Source organism: Salvelinus namaycush, chromosome 15 (assembly GCF_016432855.1).
Source record: "Salvelinus namaycush isolate Seneca chromosome 15, SaNama_1.0, whole genome shotgun sequence".
Taxonomy (NCBI): domain Eukaryota; kingdom Metazoa; phylum Chordata; class Actinopteri; order Salmoniformes; family Salmonidae; genus Salvelinus; species Salvelinus namaycush.
In genome coordinates this window covers 9,098,227-9,121,622 of record NC_052321.1, presented here as the reverse complement: position 1 = coordinate 9,121,622, position 23,396 = coordinate 9,098,227, and the positions used below count along the sequence as shown (strand labels likewise).

The following is a 23,396-nucleotide window of genomic DNA, read 5'->3' as shown; positions in this document are numbered from 1 at the left end:
TGTGAAATGCTGTCGGAAACCCCGTGGATCAAATGCGTGCGCGCGTCTGGCAGGGTCGGGTTGACCGCGAGAAAGGGGCGTGAACGAGCGCCAGAGCGGTCATTCTCCGATGTGCAAACCCAAATAAACCAGAATCATATTTCTCGGAACCCTTTTGTTCACATTTGGCATATTGTGACAATTTTAACGTTTTTTTTTGTAATACTGGGATTTGTGGAGCGGTAAGTGCTTCCAGGTTTTGTTATTCTTGATCGGGAAGGATTAGCAAAATGGGCTGTTGAAATTGCGATACTGTAGCAACTAGCTAAAGCGATAGGCCCCGGTGTTGGACACCAGTTAATCATGGGGGGAAAACACTTGAAATCAAATGGAATTTAATCCCTGCCTTTTGATCTTAATTTTTAATTGCATATGTACTGGTATTAATGTAAGCGAATTGCCAATTATGCTCAGTCGAGGGGGGCGGGTCTGCTTGGCTTTGTGTACTACAGACAAGCCCACGTCCCAGACATACCAGCCAGACATGCATCGTGCAACCCAGCTAGTAGTAACGTTTGCCAGATGTACCTCCCACATGCAAAATATATTTCAACCGACTAGTTTAGCTACTTGTCGCACTTTTCAGTTAAAAGTAACGTGATTGTAATATCGTGCTTGAATTTCATAGATTAACGTGCATCTCGGTTAGCAATCTAGCACGTGAATGGTGTATTACCTCATACTTGTAATATAGCGCGCGAAAAAGTATCCAGGTGGCTGTCTGGTCGACACTGGCACTCATTTTTGTGTGTGTGGTTTTACAGTATGCAACCGTTATTGACAAAACAATACAAAGGTACATGGGGAACACAAGTGTGTGTATACAAAGAGTATACAATGGGCAGTTGGGCTAGGGGGTAAAATAACACATCACAACACTGGCACTTAATAACTACTGCTTGGTTGGCTCCAATGATGTGTAAAGTCTGTATTGCGGATGCAATGTAATAGCCAATGAGAGGCTTTGAAGCCACCGGTTGCCATATTGGTACTCAGCAGCAGTCATCCACAGGAATGAATTGAATTCTACAGTCTTTCAGTAAGATGTTACAAGGACAAAATTACATGTATTTAAGTATTTGTTGTAGTGGGGACAGTAACATTAGTACTCCTTAAAAAAATACTTTAAAATCTCTTAAGGATCAATTTTGCCTAAAATTACATACCCTATTCTAACTGCCTGTAACTCAGGCCCTGAAGCAAGGATATGCATATTCTTGTAACCATTTGAAAGGAAACACTTTGAAGTGTGTGGAAATGTGAAAGGAATGTAGGATAATATAACACAATAGATCTGGTAAAAGATAATGCAAAGAAAAAAACAACCTTTTATATATTTTTTGGTATCATCTTTGAAATGCAAGAGAAAAGCCATGTGTTATTCCAGCACAGCTGCAATTTAGATTTTGGCCACTAGATGGTAGCAGTGTATGTGCAAAGTTTTAGACTGATCCAATAAACCATTGCATTTCTGTTCAAATTTTGTATCAAGACTGCCCAAATGTGCCTAATTTGTTTATTAATAACTTTCATGTTCAAAACTGTGCACTCTCAAACAATAGCATGGTATTCTTTCACTTTAATAGCGACTGTAAATTGGACAGTGCAGTTAGATTAACAAGAATTTAAGCTTTCTGCCAATATCAGATGTCCTGGGAAATTTTCTTGTTATTACAACCTCATGCTAATCACATTAGCCTACGTTAGCTCAACTGTTCCCTGGACTGATCACCGATCCCGAAGAAGTTTTAAAGACATGCTCGGGAACTTTTGCGACTACTAAGTATTTTTTAATCCCCCCGCTTTGGTCTGGATGTGTCAATGTGTAGTTCATGCGTGCATAATCTATGAGCAGAATTACTGTTTTATCTCAATAGCGGAGGTGCCTAAAGATGTTTCCCATGTACTTACCACAAATTTCTCGTTTTGCTAAATTAGCAGTATTGTACATAGCTCTCTCCGTTGCGCTTTTTTTTGTATGGTCATTAGAGTATACATGATCTCAATTTTAGCTTCAAGTCACCAGCAATTTGGAAAAACTAAAATGTAGATTGTGCTGATTTATTGGCATATTGAACCATATCGTGCACAGTAGTTTAAAAACTCAGTAGATAGTGCTAAGACTGTTGTTCGACTGACTGATCTACAAAGATCCTTGAACCATAAATAACTACTCATTATTAGTTGTAGGTCAGTCAATCACAATTTGCCCATGATACATTACAGTTTTGATCTTCTCGAACAAGGCCAATGACATCATATCTGAATTTTGCCATCTTTATGCATGTTCCCCATTAGCCACAAAATCTCTGCACCATTTCCCTACATTTCCCCCCACGTGTGCCAGCCCCCTAGCAATTCGAGTTCAAGCCAATGAGCTTCAGCCCCTCGCCATTTGAGTGACATCTAGCAAGATGCACATACATCAGAGTGAGAGAGAGAGCAATGACATGGTGCCCATATTGCGGTGTGCATATGTGATATAGTACACAACTTTGTTGACCACTTTTCGCTCGTGAGTGCTACTTTCAGAACTACTGACTAAAAATAACCTACATGAAATATATATGTTTTATTTGATATTTTTACTTCTTTGTTTAGTTCACATAATATAATTAAAAAAATATGCATTAAGGTGTCTGTAATAGAATATACTTTGCAAAAACGACTAGACATTAATAAACGCATCTTTATAGCTTCCAAAATCTATTATTAAAAAAAATAAAACATTATACAATGGAGGAGTATGAAAAAGGCTGCTTTGTGGCTTCCTTCAGTACTGTCAGACATCAGTGGTTGGCTCTATAACAATGCTCTGTAGATAGATAGCCAGCTAGCTAGCTAACTTACCAAGCTGAACTTTCCCTATTTCTATTATTCACATTTAAAAAAGTATCCACTGAATTTCTGTCGACATAGGCTTGATAATTCTTTCCCTGCTGTGGAGGTTTATTGGGACTCTTGCATGACGATGACATTAGCTAGCTAACGGTGGGTCAAGTGGCAATGGCAAATAAATAGGCCTATTACATCACAGTTGCATTTTACCCAATACCTAACATGTTCATATCCATAATTTGGCAGTAGATAGTATTCTACTCATTGTAGAGTAGCTAGTATTGTATTATTATGCCTTACATATTGTTTGTGAATGCGCAGCATAGGTCATGTATAGGCCTGCTTCTTCATGTGGTGTCTAGTCCCCTGGTATCTCTTTTGATTCACATCATTTGACCCAAAGGAGAATGGCAGCTGAAGTGAATGGCAGTTCAGCTCCAGTTAAGGAGGAAGACGAACCAATGGACATAACTGTAACACACACAGAGAACTACCAGACACTCATAGATGCAGGCCTTCCACAGAAAGTGGCGGAGAGCCTGGATAATATATTTCAGACTGGTAAGTGCAAAGGGCGGGGGTTGTTCACACTACTTCTTGATTGCATTGCATGATATTTCTTAAGACATCATAATGTATATTTCTGCAAGCTCAAGAAGACTATCAACCAAAGGATTCCACCTTGGTCAGTGGTATGATGTAAGTCACGTTGAGTGAAAGAGTCAGTGAGCGTTGAACTCATAGCTGTGTAATGGTGACTTACAGAGAGAGCCCTCTCCCCCGGGCGTCATCATCATGTTTCAGTGACTCTCACCAGGAATGTATGACTTAGTTGTGACCCTATAAATAGAACGGAGTGGCTGCCAATCCGACTTTTCCTGAACCCTTCTTCCCGACAACTAAAGGTCAGAGAGGGCCTGCGCATGTACAGGATTCTCTAAGTAGATTTTTTTATGTTGTCGCTGCCCCTTCCTCTCCGCGTTGATGATCGGACATCTTTGCCTGGTGTAGTCTACAGACTTTGACATGTTGTACAATAGACATGATCGACTTATTGTACAACACAACATTTTGTCTGTTGTAACAGTAGGCTATTGCAAACATTAGCACAACACAAAAAGGCAGTCAAAGTAACGATTTCATGTTCTTTTTTCAGGAGGCTGTACATGCGGCAATTTAGACAGCATCTCAACCAAGAGCAAGACACAGACACGCAGTCTATATAGCGATTTAATGTTATTTTTTTCACCATCACTGCAAACATTTGCTAAGCAGGGGGCAGACAAGCAGTCAAAGTAGCAGTGTTCTTTTTTTAGCTTCTCAGGCTACAGTATGGAAGCATAACTATAAAGATGACATTATTAGAAATGTACACGTGTGACTAAAACGCAGATTGTTTTGCCCCAATGCATTGTGTAAACTGCGCCCCTGCTTGTGCTACGGCATTATCCTTAGTTTCAACAGACAGAGAAGGTTGTAGCCTACACCCTAAATTAGCCTACTTTTTTTTATTTTTTATGTTCATTCAAATAGCCGCATGTTCAGAAATATGAGGCAGAGACGTAGCCTACATGATCATGTAGATAAAATTTGTGTAGGGTTCAGAAGAGGGTGGGTAAAGAAAGAAATGTCAATGGGGAGGTTGAGCAGCAGCTATGTTAACAAAAAAATGTGTCCGTAAAATAACACATGCGAAAGAACGTAAATTGGATCTTCAGCTCTCGGGGCAAAAAAAACAAGGGGGCAGGGTGGTTACCTACGGATCCGCAGACACCGCCTAAATAGAATTCTATATCTCTCTCTCTCTCTCTCTCTCTCTCTCTCTCTCTCTCTCTCTCTCTCTCTCTCTCTCTCTCTCTCTGTCTCTCTCTCTCTCTCTCTCTCTCTCTTTCTCTCTGTTTCTCTCTGTGTGTTGTGTGGTTGTATGTGTGCCTCCCAGGACTGGTGGCTTACGCTGACCTGGACGAGAGAGCCATCGACGCCCTGAGGGAGTTCAATGAGGAGGGAGCCCTGTCAGTGTTACAGCAGTTCAGGGAGAGTGACCTGTCACATGTGCAGGTGAGTGGTCCTGTCCACACTGTCGCTCAAGAGTGGTCATACAAAGACGCAACAAGGTATAAAAGTGATTTACACTAAACGCTATTGGTCCTCTCTCAGAACAAAAGTGCATTTCTCTGTGGTGTGATGAAGACATACAGACAGCGAGAAAAGCAAGGAAGTAAAGTTCAAGAATCCACAAAGGGTCCTGATGAGACTAAGATAAAGGTGAACAAATTGTTTCTTCTTTTCCCATTAAGTGCCATAAGCTTATGTTTTGACAATAATGGACATATGGACTAAAGGTCTCTGAGTGAATGTATCTGTCGTTGATACTGTCTAGGCTCTTCTGGAAAGAACAGGTTACACTTTGGACGTCACCACAGGACAGAGGAAGTATGGGGGGCCTCCACCTGACGAGGTGTACTCAGGGGCCCAGCCTGGAATCGGAACAGAGGCAAGAAGCACAACCTATTTTCTATTGCCTGTCAGTCTTCTCATGCAGGCTATTGGCTGTTAAGGAGGTGTCCTCCTCTCAATTTTGGGCTGTTGAAAAAAACATTCGCAACCTTATGGAAACGAATGCAATTTTATTACGGTTCAACATTTTTAAGGTGCAATAAGTCAGATTTTCGTCCACAAATATACGCAAATTAAAATATGTTATATGTAAATAATTAATGGTTAGTTAATGCCACAATGCAGTTAGAAACTTGCTAGCTAACATTGGAACTAAATAAATACCTCACTTTGAACCACAACATTTTTAGTATAGGTAGACAAAGGAAGGAAAGTCAACTTTAAAACGTGATGTAGTTTTATTGGGATTTGCAGCTGTTGTTGGTAAGTAATGAATCTACAAGCTTCTGAAACATCTTACTCAGCCTTTAAAGTTATGATATTATCTAATATGCCTTTTCACAAATCGACCTCTTAAGTTTCTAGAGTGCTCCATATTGTCTAAGTCAAAAATACATTGAATACAATCAAAGCTACACAGTATGCTTGTAATTTGCCAATTTGATCTTATCAATGCAGGTATTTGTTGGCAAGATCCCCAGAGACTTGTATGAGGATGAGCTGGTGCCTCTGTTTGAGAAAGCCGGGCCCATTTGGGACCTGCGTCTAATGATGGACCCCCTCCTTTCGGGTCAGAACAGAGGTTATGCCTTCATCACCTTCTGCAATAAAGATGCTGCCCTAGAGGCCGTCAAGCTCGTAAGATTTCCCCTTTTAATCGCCACAAGTAAAGAGCATGACTTGGTAATTTATGGTGTTTGCTTTGCTAGCCATGAATGTTGTAGACAGGTTGGTCACTGTGTCTCATCATGCCAGAATTATCTGGGAAGTGTAACTGCATGACTTATCTGTGTGGGGGTCAATTTTGAGAACACTTTTTGTTTATATTTTTGTTCTAGTGTGATAATTATGAAATCCGGTCGGGCAAATACCTGGGTGTCTGCATCTCTGTCGCAAACAATCGCCTGTTTGTTGGGTCAATTCCAAAGAACAAGACAAGAGAAAGCATATTGGAAGATTTCAGCAAAGTCACAGGTTAGAGAAAATCAGTACCATTGTTATATCATCTTTTTTGGTGCCCTCAATCTAAATAAGGTTTTATATTTGAAACATCAGCTGACAAGTACAAGGAAATTGGAGATTCTTACATACTTTCATAGAGATTTTCAACAAGTTATTAAGTTATCTGATTCATGCTTGAATACCTGGCTACCCCACCTAGATATAAAGATGTGCCATTCTTTCCCTATCTTCATACCGTATATTAGTTGGTGCAGCCCTGTGTGTTCTGACATTCATCCCAAATGATTTCATGAATCTATTCTTACCGGTGACCTCATGTCCTAGTCAATCATATTACACTCATATTATATAATCAGTGTAATGGAGGCTTTTCCTGTGATTCTTTTTGACCATGCACATATGTGTGCCTCCACCAGAGGGCCTCGTGGAGGTGATACTCTACCACCAGCCAGATGATAAAAAGAAGAACCGTGGCTTCTGCTTCTTAGAATATGAGGACCACAAAACTGCAGCCCAGGCCCGTCGCCGCCTCATGAGTGGCAAGGTGAAGGTGTGGGGGAACCCTGTTACTGTTGAGTGGGCAGATCCAGTAGACGAACCGGACCCAGAGATTATGGCAAAGGTAAGGTCCTGAAGATCCCCCCCTCCGTCAAGCTAGTGTCTGACTACAGCAAAGGATGTTAAATCACAGATACTAGGGAGTAGAGGAAATACCCAGATATTTTTAATGTAGAAACATTACACTGAGAGAACTGGCCGTCCTATGCCAGAGAACAACTTCTAAACTCACTGTGTTGGTCTTCCACCAGGTAAAGGTGCTGTTTGTGAGGAACCTGGCCACACCGGTCACAGAGGAGCTCCTAGAGAAAACGTTCTCCCAGTTTGGGAAGTTGGAGCGGGTCAAGAAGCTGAAAGACTATGCCTTTGTGCACTTTGAGGACAGAGATGCTGCCGTGAAGGTGAGTACCGGCGTCTTCTACACCCCCTTGGAGTATGCATGCAATGTGTTTGCCTTGTGCTTGTAGAGAATCTCTGGGAAATTCACTTGGGGAAACCCATCACTGTTTAGGCAATGCAACAAATGAATGGCAAAGAATTGGAAGGCGAGGAGATAGAGATTGTTCTGGCAAAGCCTCCGGACAGGAAGAGGAAAGAGCGGCAGGCCCAGAGACAGCCAACTAGGACCACAGGGTGAGTAGAGGTTGACCGCACCTAGCCACGCCCAGTCCGCTTGGAGTGGCTGGTATGACTATTTTGATATTTTTTCCCTGTTCTATATATATGCCATTTGTCTTATTTCCTATGTCCCTGTTTGCTTTGTTGTTGTCACAGATATGATGATTACTACTATTATCCTGCTCCACGCATGCCACCTCCCATGCGAGGCAGGGGCCGAGGTGGGAGAGGTGGCTATGCCTATCCTCCAGACTACTACGGTTACGAGGACTACTACGATGATTACTACGGTGGTGGTTACGACTACCATGACTACCGAGGTGGCTACGACGACCCTTACTACGGGGGATACGATGATGTCTACGTGCCGAGAGGAAGGGGGGGCAGGGTGAGTCGAGGTGCCCCCCCTCCCCCTAGAGGCCGAGGAGCACCACCCCCCCGTGGCAGAGGTGGCTACGTCCAAAGGGGGGCTCCTATGGGTGTACCGAGGGGAAGCCGTGGTAGCCGGGGAGGCCCGCCCCAGCAGAGGGGCCGCGGCATCAGAGGGGCCAGGGGAAACCGCGGGGACAACTTAGGCGGGAAGAGGAAGGCTGACGGTTACAACCAACCGGACTCCAAGCGCCGGCAGACCAACAACCAGAACTGGGGCTCCCAACCCATTGCCCAGCAACCCCTGCAACAAGGTGGCGACTACTCTGGTAACTATGGTTACAATAATGACAACCAGGAGTTTTACCAAGATTCTTATGGGCACCAATGGAAGTAGACAAAACATGAACGGATTGGGCTTTGACAGCAACCTTTGATTGGCTGTGTGTATATATCACCCTTCACATTCAAAAGAAATAGAAAAAAAAAAAAAATGAATCAAAATGCATAAATAACATTAGAAATATGGATTTGTTGCACTACAGTACCAATATGGAGCAAAATATGAATGTACATACATTAGCTTGCTTAATAATTTGTGCTAATCCTTTTTTGCTTTGCTTGTGGCTACTTGGGACATTTTTTACCATTATTTTATTCTTTTTAAAATTTAAGATTTTTTTGTTTAGCTTTTTTAAGCTGGCATTTACAGGAAAAATTGGACGATCATAAAAAAAAAGAAGAGAAAAATTCTTTGAGAAAGCATTTGCAATCATGAGAATCGTTCAGTGACTGGCCAGCAACCCATTCCCAGACCCCTCTCCCCATTGGACATTTTCCCTCCCAGATTTCTGATTGGTAGGCATAGGACTTGTACATAAAGGCTTTAAAGTGAAAGCTTTATTTTCAGTTTTGTTGCAGAGGTGGGGAAAAAAGGAGAGGAAAATTGCACTTTTTCATGTACCGGAATAGTTACGTAAAAGTTGTATGTTAAGCATTCGTAGAAGTAGACAAACTGTGTTTTTCTAAACGTATTACTACAACTTTCTCTCAAATTTGCCCTTTTAGATAATGGGTCTGGCAAAACCTTAATCGCCAAGACAATTTGCTCTTTGATGTGTTTGTATTTATAATAATGTTCTTGTTACATTTCAATAAAACTCAACCATACTTCATTCAATTATCAGCAATTTCAAATTCAGTTGTGTCAAGTCGTGTCATGATTAGACTAATTTTGACCTCCATGTTTGGCATTGAATGTGAGTGATCTGAATTTTTTTATGAAAGACACAAAGCAACTGCTTTTATTAAGATCATATAGTTATTTGACTGATGTTTTGCTATTCCAATTTGGGCATCATTACACCAAATAGTGTAAAGTGACATCAAAACATTTGGTACCTGGCAATTCACGCAAATGTGCTATTTCCTGGCCCCTCCATTTCCCGGCAATATAAATAGTACAGCATATTTTTCTGATATTTTTTTAATCCTTTTGATTTCTTATTTAGCTACTCTCCCATTTTATTACAACTTAACAGTTTTATTTTGTGTTTTGTTTGTTTAAGTTTCTCCTTTTATTCCGAATTACCCCAGGTGAAGACGCGAGAACGGCAGCGGTTGAGTGAGTGAGGAACACATCTATTCTCTGCTGTGTTCTTCCCCAAAGAAGGGTGAGCCTGGTTTACCTCTTCACCGCTAAACTGGCGCTACTCTCCTCTGCTGAGGGGCCTCAGCCCACATCACTTGTTTTGCTCAGTAAAATAATGCACCAGTTTTATTACATCAGCTAGTATCTGATGTTAACTCATGTTGAAAATGACTAAATTCGTTTTCTGGTAACACCTCTAGTAAAACAAATTGTGGTAAGGTGATTGGGAAATACTTAGAGGTTTATGCGTGAACACAGATAATGCAGTGGTGTGTTTACTGAGCAGAACATAGAAAATAGCTCTCTCCTCGTATGAGGACTACAGTCACAAAGCTTCACCAAACTAGCGCTGCCTTTATTAGGCTACCTTGCCAGAGACCAAAAACATATTGTAGGTACAGGTTATGCAGATTAGGTGTCACCTTTTGTTGAAAGTCAAAAGTTCATTGCTGTCCTTAACAAAAACAAAAAGGGGGCAGATGAAAAAGGATCAGTCTGTGTGTATATGCTGTATTAGCATATCACTTGATTGTTGAACGTCAAAAGCTCACTGCCATCCTGAATGAGATTCATAAAAGAGGGCAGATGAAAAAGACTATCCTGTGATTACGTGTAAGTGCTGCGTTAGCCATTTATTTGTTTGGGTTCACCTGAAAAGAGTGAATTAAAGCCAACATTCAACTGCGTCCTGCACTTGGGACAATCCTGCTTTATAGACCTATCATGGCCACATGTTCCAAATGCTCATGTCTAAATTTGGCAAAACAAATCTGAAGATAGAGATAAAGGTTTTCCTGCTCACCATTTAGAATCTGGAGGACTAATGCAATTGGAAGCTTATGTCTGCTGAACGTCTCGTGGAAGGACCACACGATTGGCTAATCTGTTTGTACTGACAGATTGGATACTGTTGCCCCATAATGGATCTTTGGAAGTACATATGAACTTTATGATCGCTGTTCATTGTCTCTACTCTGGCACCCTGTCTAGGGCTTATTCAGATATACATCTATTCAAATTTGCCAAACTTACTCAGTTTAAGGGCACAGAAATGGTATGCCTTGGAGTTGAACCAACAACCCCCCACTAAGTCATCTGTTTATACACTCACATTACTTCCCTGATCAGATAGCTGTTTTCTGACAGACTATTGGGCATACAGTTCCATGCTGATTTAGCTGGACGGAATAAAGCCGTTAGCCTGCTACTGTTGTATTATAGACAGAATACGTTTTGTTTAGAATAGGACCGCTTGTCTAGTGTTTATCATCATGTTGGAGGTTAGTGAATAGTGATATTTGATGTGTTAGTGTTTTCAATACAATGGCGTCTGGTATGAGGTTTTTTCTCCTAATACAGTCGATGGTCGACTTTTATAAGAGAGCCAACTATGATAATATAATCACATTCTGTTCATTATTAATATAGGCTTGAATGTTCAAAAATGAAATGTATTATATGTTACATAATACATGTATTATAATTGATTATCCAGCTTACAGCGCTCCAGGCTGGATACTCACGTCCTCTCATTCACAGCTAGCAATCATGTTCAATCCTAATAATCCTACATTTCAAAAGTAAAATGAAAAGTAGCTAAGTATCTGGCCGTACCCAAACCCAGAGTAAATCCTGTTGCTGTACATATTGCTGTTTGATTCAACTGTGAGGCAATCTATTGGATTTGCTTATTTATTTATCTTTTCAATGGAGATCTCAGGCTGCTCTCAGTTCCTGAGTCATATCCTGGAGTGGGCTCGGAATTTTTACTCAGTGTTATTCCTGACATATCAGCCCTCCACCGTTCCGTATCGTATAGTTTTGACCCGTAGCCTAATGTGCGTCTGCGCAAGTGCTATCTTATGCTAAAAGAAATACATGATGGTCTCTGCACACATATGGCCCCAGGCATCTTTATGTGAAATTTGTATACCTATAGAGTACCAGTCAAAGGTTTGGACACACCCACTCATTCAAGGGTTTATCATTATTTGTACTTTTTTCTACATTGTAGAATAATAGTGAAGTCATCGAAACTACGAAATAACACATATGGAATCATGTAGTAATCAAATAAGTGTTAAACAAATTAAAATATATTTTATATTTGAGAGTCTTCAAAGTAGCCACCCTTTGCCTTGATGACAGCTTTGCACACTCTTGGCATTCTCTCAACTAGCAGTCACCTGGAATGCGTTTAAATTAACACGTGTGCCTTGTTAAAAGTTAATTTGTGGAATTGTTCACTTAATGCATTTGAGCCAATTAGTTTTGTTGTGACATGGTATACAAAAGATAGCCCTATTTAGTAAAAGACCAAGTCCATATTATGGCAAGGACAGCTCAAATAAGTAAAGAGAAACGACAGTCCATCATTACTTTAAGACATGAAGGTCAGTCATTGCGGAAAATTTCAAGAACTTTGAAAGTTTCTTCCAAGTTTTTTCAAAAACCATCAAGTGCTAAGATGAAACTGGCTCTCCTGAGGACCGCCACAGGAAAGGAAGACACAGATTTACCTCTGCTGCATAGGATAAGTTCATTAGAGTTACCAGCCTCAGAAATTGCAGCCCAAATAAATGCATCTCAACATCAACTGTTCAGAGGAGATTGCGTGAATCAGGCCTTCATGGTCAAATTGCTGCAAAGAAACCATTAATAAAGGACACCAATAAGAACAAGAGCCTTGCTTGGACCAAGAAACACGAGCAATGGACATTAGACCGGTGGAAATCTGTCCTTTGGTCTGATGAGTCCAAATTTGAGATATTTGGTTCCAATGATCTCCGCATGTGTGGTTCCCACCGTGAAGCATGGAGGAGGAGGTGTGATGGTGTGGAGGTGCTTTGCTGGTGACACTGTCTGTGATTTATTTAGAAGTCAAGGCACACTAACCAGCATGGCTACCACAGCATTCTGCAGCGTTACGCCATCTCATCTGGTTTGGGTTGAGTGGGACTATCATTTGTTTTTCAGCAGGAAATGACCCAACACACCTCCAAGCTGTGTAAGGGCTATTTGAGCAAGAAGGAGAGAGATGGGGTGCTGCATCAGATGACCTGGCCTCCACAATCACCAGACCTCAACCCAATTGAGATGGTTTGGGATGAGTTGGACTGCAGAGTGAAGGAAAAGCAGCTGGAAAAGCAGCCAACAAGTGCTCAGCATATGTGGGAATTCCTTCAAGACGGTTGGAAAAGCATTCCTCTTGAAGCTGGTTGAGAGAATGCCAAGAGTGTGCAAAGCTGTCATCAAGGCTACTTTGAACACTTTTTTGCTTACTACAATGATTCCATATGTGTTATTTCATCGTTTTGATGTCTTCACTATTATTCTACAATCTAGAAAATAGTAAAAATAAAGAAAAACCGTTGAATGAGTAGGTGTGTCCAAACTTTTGACTGGTACTGTATATTGTTCCACATGTATTTTGCCCTGTTATCTCTTGTATGTAAGATTTTGAGAGTTGTCTTGTTGATGCTGTATATGACTATGAAGTGGAAGTCCTATGTAAATTCATCAAACTTTGGCTCACACAAGCACCCTTATCTCTGAATAAGGATCTGAATGTTGCTCATTTCAAATTAATTGATAAACACTGGATAACATCATATACAGAATATATATTTTATGCTCAATTTGTAATGCAATGCAATTTTGCAATTAGAACCAAATGATCACTCAACCGGAAGCCAAATACAATCGATTATTACCATGCTACAAAAGATTCAACAACCAAATGGTGCCAAAGCACTAGCTACACCTAACTTTAGAAATTCACGACGAAACCGCTTTAATTCTCAACCCTGTGGTTCCAAAAAACAAAAAGGAATCAACAAAAGAATCTGATTAATTTCAGATGACTTCCAGGAGGAGTGATGTAGGTACTTCTCTATCGTATTTTAACTCCTTGCTTTTGTCACCTGGCTTATCTATCAGGGTGCGTGTCCGAGGTGGCCCCGACCCAGTCTTGTCACGATGTGGACTTGCTAGGTGGGGCTCCCAGACAGAGGCAGCTGTAAGGACTACGGGGTAAGTTTAGGATGTTTTCTTCCCAAACCATTGTTCTCTTTCACTGTCTTTCTCTCCCTCTGATTCAGGTCTCACCAAATCCCTGTGGGGATTAAGATGCGGAAAGAAAACGTCAGTGTCTGGGTGAGTTTAGGTAGAGAGAAAAGTACTGTGTCCCTCAATACACAGTTAGAGAAGTGAACTTTGGAGTTGGAAGACATTTTGAGTTACTTGGAGAAAGAATACAGTATACGATTCAGAATACCAAAAATAGTTAATTCTGTTCATTATCAAAAGCCTTAGTTTACAGAAACTTACTCTAAACACTACTTTTATCAAATGTAATGTGTCGTAAGGATTAGCAAAAATAGCTGCCTGTGGCAATTACCTTTTAGAGGTGAAAACAAGAGCTCTGTCTCTAGTCTAAAACATTACAGACCCCATTATAAATGCTTTGGGTTCGAGCCTGGAGCTCTTTGAGCTTACTCCAATTGCATATCAGCTCCCACTGTTGGAGTTTTTTCTCTCTGGAATTCAATTTGTTGCTCTATGATTCTCTGGAATTCAATTCGTTGCTCTATGATTCTCTGGAATTCAATTTGTTGCTCTATGATTCTCTGGAATTCAATTTGTTGCTCTATGATTCTCTGGAATTCAATTCGTTGCTCTATGATTCTCTGGAATTCAATTTGTTGCTCTATGATTCTCTGGAATTCAATTCGTTGCTCTATGATTCTCTGGAATTCAATTCGTTGCTCTATGATTCTCTGGAATTCAATTTGTTGCTCTATGATTCTCTGGAATTCAATTCGTTGCTCTATGATTCTCTGGAATTCAATTTGTTGCTCTATGATTCTCTGGAATTCAATTCGTTGCTCTATGATTCTCTGGAATTCAATTCGTTGCTCTATGATTCTCTGGAATTCAATTCGTTGCTCTATGATTCTCTGGAATTCAATTTGTTGCTCTATGATTCTCTGGAATTCAATTTGTTGCTCTATGATTCTCTGGAATTCAATTCGTTGCTCTATGATTCTCTGGAATTCAATTCGTTGCTCTATGATTCTCTGGAATTCAATTCGTTGCTCTATGATTCTCTGGAATTCAATTCGTTGCTCTATGATTCTCTGGAATTCAATTCGTTGCTCTATGATTCTCTGGAATTCAATTCGTTGCTCTATGATTCTCTGGAATTCAATTCGTTGCTCTATGATTCTCTGGAATTCAATTCGTTGCTCTATGATTCTCTGGAATTCAATTCGTTGTTCTATGATTCTCTGGAATTCAATTCGTTGCTCTATGATTCTCTGGAATTCAATTCGTTGCTCTATAATTCTCTGGAATTCAATTTGTTGCTCTATGATTCTCTGGAATTCAATTTGTTGCTCTATGATTCTCTGGAATTCAATTTGTTGCTCTATGATTCTCTGGAATTCAATTTGTTGCTCTATAAATCTCTGGAATTCAATTTGTTGCTCTATGATTCTCTGGAATTCAATTCGTTGCTCTATGATTCTCTGGAATTCAATTCGTTGCTCTATAATTCTCTGGAATTCAATTTGTTGCTCTATGATTCTCTGGAATTCAATTTGTTGCTCTATGATTCTCTGGAATTCAATTTGTTGCTCTATGATTCTCTGGAATTCAATTTGTTGCTCTATAAATCTCTGGAATTCAATTTGTTGCTCTATGATTCTCTGGAATTCAATTTGTTTCTCTATGATTCTCTGGAATTCAATTTGTTGCTCTATGATTCTCTGGAATTCAATTTGTTGCTCTGTAATTCTCTGTAATTCAATTTGTTGCTCTATGATTCTCTGGAATTCAATTTGTTGCTCTTAACACGACTCAGGATAGACCCAGATCCAGACACAGGAGGCAGACAGTTCAAATCTCAGATGTTTATTACAAAACGGGGCAGGCAAACGGAAAGTCCAGGGCAGGCAGAGATCAGTAATCCAAGGTAGCTTCAATTAGGGACAGAATGGCAGGTTCAGGGTCAGGGCAGGCAGAATGGTCAGAACCAGGAGGACTAGAAAACAGAAACTAGAGATACGGGAAAACATGCTGGTAAGACTTGACAAGAGGAACTGGCAACAGACCAACAGTGGACGCAAATATAGGTACACAGGGGATAATGGGGGAAAATGGGATACACTTGATGGGGGGTGGAGACAAGCACAAGACAGGTGAAACAGATCAGGGAGTGACAGCTCTATGATTCTCTGGAATTCAATTTGTTGCTCTATGTTTTGTAAAAAAAATCCACGTCAATGCCCAGTAGCTAATTGAATATTTATTAATATAACTTCACTTTTCCACTTAATGGAGTTGAGAGAAAAAATCTGAATTTTGCTGTCATAGCAAATTCATAGCTCCATTTATATCATAGTAGCTATAGGCACTAAAATGTTTCACATTCAAAAGACCACCCAGTGGGCAAAACCTGGTTGAAAAGACGTGTTGCTCTGGTTGAAATGGACGTTGTTTTTTGTACATCCTTTTTACTGACCAGAATATGAAATATTTTTTCTGACCACCATACTGCTCGTTGGCCATAATTGTTACCATAATTGTTAACTCTGACCACTATATTATGTGGTCATAGTTAAGACCTCATCATAACCTGATAATGCCCACCTGCTGCAAAAAGTATTGCAGAGGATAAAGTTGGAAATTGAATACATTGTTCGTTGCCTTTCTATTTGTTTCCATAGGCACCAATGAAAGTTGAAATCTGCAACATATTCTTAACATTTATTTAACTAGGCAAGTCAGTTAAGAATAAATTGTTATTTACAATGACGGCCTACAGTGGGTTAACTACCTTGTTCAGGGGCAGACAGACAGATTTTTACCTTGTAAGCTCGGGGATTTGATCTAGCAACCTTTCGACTACTGGCTCAACGCTCTAACCACTAGGCTACCTGCCTCCCCTATTAGATCAAGCAATGGCAAAAACAAATCTACATCACAATTTTTTGCACATCTGCATACAGTAATTGTTTCAAGATTCACCCACAGACATTACATGCATAGAAAGACTGGGACATAGGGTATATAAAGGCCCATTGTTTTTTTTGTATTAATGATGAATGGTATGATGGGGTAGATCCTCATCAAGGATCTCTGAGCACAGAAGGTGAACTGGAGCGTAGTGGCCTTCTTCAAGAGTGGTGCGATGAGTCAGATCTGCTGTGAAGAGAATCAGCTTCGTCACGGCGGTCAGGGGTGTATTTCAGGACTTTCCAGAGGGCCCACAACAAATCAGCCTCCTGAGCTTTCTGGCTTTTCATGACACTTACTGTAAGCATAAAAAGAGAAGAAAATAAATTACCTATTGGCATAATGTAGACATGCAAGACACCACAGAACAGAAACACACAGTAAAATGCTGTATATTTAACAGTCAGAATCTACAAAAAATGTCTCATTGTCTATGTTAAATGTCTCAACTGCTCACATTTAACTTAGCAACTACACTGGTGTGCACACGAGTGGTAGCAAAGGCATTTGCTCCTCTGTCCACATTGAAGATCAGATTACAGTCTTAGAAAAAAGGCTTCAAAAAGGGTTCTTTGGCTGTCTCCATTGGATAACCCTTTTTGTTTCCAGGTAAGGGTTCTACCTAGAACCCAAAGGGTTCTACCTGGAACCAAAAAAGGATTCTTTAAAAAGGGTTCTACTGTAGGGACTACCGAAGAACCATTTTACGTTCTTTTTTTCTTAGCGTGTATCATAGTCAATGGCTATAGATTTAAGGAGGGGTGGTTCTCTCTCCTTTCCTTGGGATGTGGCAGAATAGGTCCCAGGTAACTGAGTGGGTGGCTAAGCACTGCAGTAGAGGCCAGGCATACGGTCATTGACATGTTTCAGGAACTGTAAAGACATAGATGAACCATTAACCATGATTATCCATTACCAAAGGTATTCACTAAGTTACCTGCCAAATAAAAACTTCAAATGGCCCTACTCCTGAAAAAGTTAATCAGGCTGTGACGTTCACATTACATTATGCCCACGTTGGAGGATGTTCTTTACAAGCTCCCGAAGGCCAGAGTCTTCACACTCTTGGATGCCAGAGATGCCTTCCTGCAGTGCAAGCTCGACGAGCCCAGCAGCTACATGGCCAGCCTGTGGCATTCGCCTCTAGGGCACTCACTCCAACAGAGCAGAACTATGCCCAGATAGAGAAGGAGTGCCTCAGCATTGTGTTTGCATGCCAACGCTTCCACCACTACCTGTACGGGAGCGACAACATTACCACAGAGACAGATCACAAGCCCCTTATTGCTATATTCAGCAAGCCTCTCCTGAATGCCCCGAAATGACTGCAGAGCATGCTAATGGCCCTACAAAACTACAACCTCAAGGTGGTGTATAAGCCAGGGCCAGAGATGTATGTGAGTGACACGCTCAGCAGGGCTACTGCATCAAGCACACACACACACACGCATGAACAACACGCAGTGTGCAGCTTACAAACAGAGCAAGTGGATGTTGAACACATCAACCAGGCTGACTACCTCAATGTTACAGACCAGCGCCTTATACAAATCAGACAGCACACAGACAGGGACGAGCAAATCCAGGCATTGAGGTCTGTGATTCTGATGGGCTGGTCCGACTGCAAGGAAGAAACTGCTTTAGCCGTCAGAGAATATTGGCCAGTCAAAGAGGAGCTCAGTGTTCAAAACGAGATAATATTCAAGGGTCAGAGAGTCGTTATTCCCCGGTCTCTGTGCCCTGAGATGTTGGCACGCGTGCACTCAAGTCACATAGGAGGTGAGGCCTGTTACAGACAAGCATGTGACACACTGTATTGGCCAGGAATGCAGAGTGAAATCAAAGACTATGTCAATAAATGCACAATCTGCAATGAATATGCCATTGAGCAACAGAGAGAGACGATGATGTCCCACGAGCTACCAATGCGCCCCTGGCAGATAGTAAGTCTAGATCTCTTCCAGCACAGTGGCAAAGTCTTTCTGCTGGTAGTCGATCATTACTCAGACTTCTGGGAGATTGACCTCCTCCCCGACCTCTCAGCAGAGACAACGATCAAACGCTGCAAGGCTCAGTTTGCCCGCTATGGCCAGCCAGATAGTGTCATTTCAGATAATGGACCCCAATTCTCTGGATTTGAGTTCCGAAAATTTGCTGCAGAATGGGAATTCGAGCACTTCACCTCATCACCACGACACCCAAAACCTAATGGGAAGGCGGAATTGGCAGTCAAAATCGCAAAGAACCTCTGCAAAAAAGCTCTGCGAGAGGGCAAAGATGCCTGGAAAGCAATCCTGCAGTGACGCAATACCCCGACAGAAGGCATGGATAGCAGCCCGGCCCAGCGCCTCATGGCACGGCGCTTAAAAGCAGCTCTGCCAGTAGCCAGCACTCTCCTGGAGCCATGTGTGGTGACAGATGTGCTGGTGAAGCTACTTCACAGAAGACAGGTCTCCTAGTTCATCTATGACAAATCAGCGAAAGACTTACCTGAGCTCAGGGTGGGTGAAACAGTGTGAATGAAGTCACTACCAGAGGACCGGATGGGCCATACTCGAAAGTGGCACCATACTCCTACTTGGTCAAAGTGAATGGATCACTGTACCATTGTAACAGGGTTGACCTTCGGATTGCTGAGCCAGCACCTACTCAGAACCCTGATGGTCATAGGGGTCGCGTGACAAAAGACGGAACCCCAGCAAGTCACATGGGGCCTGAGGCACTGGGGGAGGAGCCAGGTGATCACAGGTCGGCCGCTCCCTCGCCCATCAATACTCCCTTTAGACAGTCAGGGAACCCGCAGTCCTTGCAGACAAGCCCCCTGTCTTTTCATGCTGCGGGCGTCTGTCCCAGCCAACAAAAATACTTAATCTGTAGGTTTCCCATTAGGGATTGTTGACAGACAGTGATAAAAGTGATGAGACTATCAAAATGTGTTAAGTTGTTACCTGAAGAAAAAAAATAAAGAAAAAAAATAACTAAACTGTTCATGTTGGAAATTATTACTAGGTTTGTTTTGTTAAGGAATTGACAGCTCCTGTCCTATTTTATAAAAGGGAAGATGGTATGGGTGTAAAATGGCACGATGATGCCATCTGTTGGTAAATGTTAATTACTGCAACTCCAGTGTTTTTACCGGTGTGCTTGAGATATCCAGATGTATTGCAATGTACTGAACAAGACTGGTTACTCACCGGAATCGCTAAGTGCTCGGCCCGCATGAAGCTTGAGCCCAGTGTGTTGACTGGGTACGGTATGCCTATGAGACCCTAACCCAATTTGGTGCACTCTGCCAGCTTTTGTTTGCCAACTGAGTTAAGCTGAGTCATGCAAAACCTGCTGAAAAATATCATTTTAATAATTGTAAAGGTTCTAGTGTCTTATATCCAATGGGTGCATGGCATAGTTTCCTTTAAGAAAATGTGGCACTGGACATTTGACCGGCAGCATTTTAATTTACAGGACCTATATGCATTGGGTGCGTAACCTGATTAGGGCGTCCACCCACGGTGCTCAGAATTACAGAAATCACATTTTGATTATGGTAATTAATATCAATAGAACATGCAAGTCAAGGATGCAACGATGTGCAATCCTTCTTACCGATTTCTGATGTGTACTTTGAAGATGTTAGAATAACTGTCCACATTGACTCTTCCTCAGCCAACAATATGAGTAATGACCAGCAAAATCACTAGCCTATGTTAATATACTATCCCCATAGTAGAAAAGTTGACCTATATTATTGGTCAGTTTGTTGAGAAATAAATAGCCTATTCCAAACAGAGTCTGGGACAGTTGTGAGACGATAGATCCCACATTCATACAACCAGTAGGCATAGGCAAAAAATGTATCGAAAACGTTAAAAAGCAATGAGTGATGCACCAGATCAGAAAGTTTATCTTAAAATGTTGATAAACTATTATTTCTTCACATTATAAGCACAGCAATGTGCACAAGGCAGTAGGCTACGCACGAATGTTCATTCCATAATGCAATTCAATGGAAAACAACATTGTCAAAGTGCACCACACATGCGAGCGGTTTCATGTGACAGGGATGAAAATATCTGTTAAAAATGTTGAAAGCAGGGAGATCTAATATGCAACAACTAGCATGGGTTGCCAATATGATTAGATTGGGCCTTAATGCCACTTCCTGCTGTTTACATCTACTTGGTTCTTACTTCATGTCCCAGTCCACATTCAAAATATTGTAATGTGAAACATTTTAATGAGTTGAGATTGGTTGATCTGTCAGGCATCAATGTTAGTGCGACTTTATTGACAAACTGCTAGACTGATCTGACTGCAGAGACCAAAGACCAGGCATAAGGTTGCAAAATTCTGTGAACTTTAAATAATTTCCCTGGTTTTCTAGGAATCTTGGTTGGAGAATTCCCGGTTTTCTTGCGTATTCCCTCCTGATTCCAGGAATCCTCCAACTGGGATTTTGTGAACAACAGGGAATTTAATGAAAGTTTCAGGAATTTTGCAATTTACATCAGGCAGGAGACATGAACTGATACTGAGCTGGGTTTATTGCTGAATCATTTCAGTGTGTGTAATTGTATTCCAGGTGTTTTGCGTAGTGAATACCAAATCTACCCAACCCAATAAGGGCTTACAACTTTGAATTAGGCTGATGTAACATGTTGTTCATTAGCTTCATTTTGGGCAGTTCTATAGATGTCTGGAGCTGATTTGATCTCAAAATAAGTTGCCTTTTGCTACCACTTGAGGGCAGTGAAATACTTGCTTGTAGTAGAGAAGGAGGATCCAGCTTTTCTTCCTTCTGAACTTTTTTAATCATGAATAGTTTCACCTCACTAACTGTTCAATTTACAGTTAGGAAACATTTGACCATTTATAAAAGCAATAGAAGTGGCTATACTTTTTATTGAATGAGTGACTCCATGGTTGAAATGGAGATTTAGAACTAGGCTCTTAAGTGGGTCATTAGACTGCTCTCTTAGGCGGTTTCTTTTTAACAGTGAGCATTAAACTCACGGCCAAACCCTTAGTGTTATGAGCATATTCATAATAGTTGTTTTCCTATCTCAGTACACCAGTAATACACTCCTAATTGTTTTACGCTGTCTCTGTGCTTGGCTACTGGGAAGTGAAGAGAACCACTCCCCTTCAGCTGAAGATGATGAGGCCATAAACTTTGACTAGCAAAACACTTCACTGCCTCCCTTTGAGAAGGAAGAGAATGCTTCTTTTGAGGATACTTCTTACTAGTAGTAGGACCACCTCACCTTTGAAGTGCTTGGCTTGTACTTTCTTCATGCTATCACTTTTACCTGGCCCTCTACAATATCAAAAATAATCTGTACCAGAGTATACTAAAATAACTTAAATGTAAGTCAAATTGGTACAGATTTGTTTCCCAATGTGTTTGTGCTTTATTGACTGAAACCATTTGAGCTTGCCATATGAGGAATCAAGAAGTCAAATGTATTTTTGATGTTGATCATCGGATTTCAGTGGCTATGTCTCATTCCTCCAAATCTCATTTCAGCATAAAAAACCTTGGACGAATAACAGCTTAAAAATGTAACATTAGTCTCCTGTGTCCTTTGCTTGCTTTAGAGGTTCAATCCCCTGGTGTTTAATCAAGCACACGCAAGTCTTATTCTTAATTAACACGAGAGTTTAAAGCGCACCATCTTTTTTGGCTTGTGCTAGATTTGTGACATTGACAAGAGTCTAGAGCACACCCTGCCAACAAAAGACGACTCACAGAGTCGCTGCCTGAACATAGCGCCTATGTGCTAATGTGATTATGGGTCGGATTGTGTGGGCATGGTGTGTTTTTTTTTATGACTGTTTTAATTTCAAGTGGCTCCAACTGGATCATGAACTTGTCTTTGTAATTAAGGCCTGTGTAGGATTGTGTGTGCGACGCACATGCCAACACCTGGGTGACCAGGTGCTCAGGCCTTCAAAGCAGAAGTGGAGAAATCTAAGCAGGAGAACTCTACCTGACTTAAGAGGGAAATCTAAGCAGGAGAACTCTACCTGACTTAAGAGGGAAATCTGAGCAGGAGAACTCTACCTGACATAAGAGGGAAATCTGAGCAGGAGAACTCTACCTGACTTAAGAGGGAAATCTGAGCAGGAGAACTCTACCTGACTTAAGAGGGAAATCTGAGCAGGAGAACTCTACCTGACTTAAGAGGGAAATCTGAGAAAACAGATGGAGAAATTGCCTTGATTACTCCAAAGATGAGTTTTTAGATGGTGTTGCTATTGAGCTCTCTGACCATAGGCTACCACTGGAGAAAGATTGAAAAGACCATGGAGTGTATGAGTGTCTCCTCCAGGCCAGACTATGATGGTCTAAACAATCACAGCCCTCCCCTCCTGGAATTAGAGTTGGGTCAGTCCTTCGATGATGGAGGGATACTGTAAAAGCGAGTCACATAAAAATATTTTTCAGTGCTTGTTGTTGTACAATAAAGTTTAAACTTTTTGAATACACAGGGACACGATAGGAAGTGGCTTGAGGTACAGTATGTCAGCCATAACACAATTTGGTACCTCCTCCAATACCGCATGAACAAGTTGAGAGAAATTGAATGTCAAACTTCAGTGCTTGTACAATATATTAAGTCCAGAACGCGAACGCTTTGAATAGTACAGAAGGTTTCAACAATTTTACCCATTTCAGACAGAAGATGTGCTATATTACCTGTAAAACATATAAGGCAATGTTTATATG

The 23,396-nt window shown here is 41.1% G+C and overlaps 1 protein-coding gene across 2 annotated transcripts; it reads left to right on the top strand.

The window, feature by feature from the left end:
* Positions 1–83: 83 nt before the first annotated feature.
* LOC120060169 (heterogeneous nuclear ribonucleoprotein R) lies at positions 84–9,177 on the top strand. 2 transcript variants are annotated; one of them, XM_039009295.1, is made up of 11 exons: positions 84–221; positions 3,281–3,438; positions 4,817–4,935; positions 5,035–5,142; positions 5,258–5,371; positions 5,953–6,132; positions 6,333–6,468; positions 6,873–7,078; positions 7,266–7,415; positions 7,526–7,647; positions 7,789–9,177. In XM_039009295.1, the coding sequence occupies exons 2-11, from the start codon at positions 3,285–3,287 to the stop codon at positions 8,396–8,398; spliced, it is 1,899 nt and encodes a 632-aa protein (XP_038865223.1). In that variant the 5' UTR covers positions 84–221; positions 3,281–3,284; the 3' UTR covers positions 8,399–9,177. The 2 variants fall into 2 exon arrangements, with proteins under 2 accessions (XP_038865223.1, XP_038865224.1); XM_039009296.1 differs by lacking the exon at positions 3,281–3,438.
* Positions 9,178–23,396: the final 14,219 nt, after the last annotated feature.

Coding starts and splice junctions, on each gene's coding strand:
- LOC120060169 (XM_039009295.1), top strand. CDS start 3,285: ATGGCAGCTGAAGTGAATGGCAGTTCAGCTCCAGTTAAGGAGGAAGAC. Junction 7,079..7,265: donor ACCCAGAGATTATGGCAAAG/GTAAGGTCCTGA, acceptor GTCTTCCACCAG/GTAAAGGTGCTGTTTGTGAG. Junction 7,648..7,788: donor CAGCCAACTAGGACCACAGG/GTGAGTAGAGGT, acceptor TTGTTGTCACAG/ATATGATGATTACTACTATT.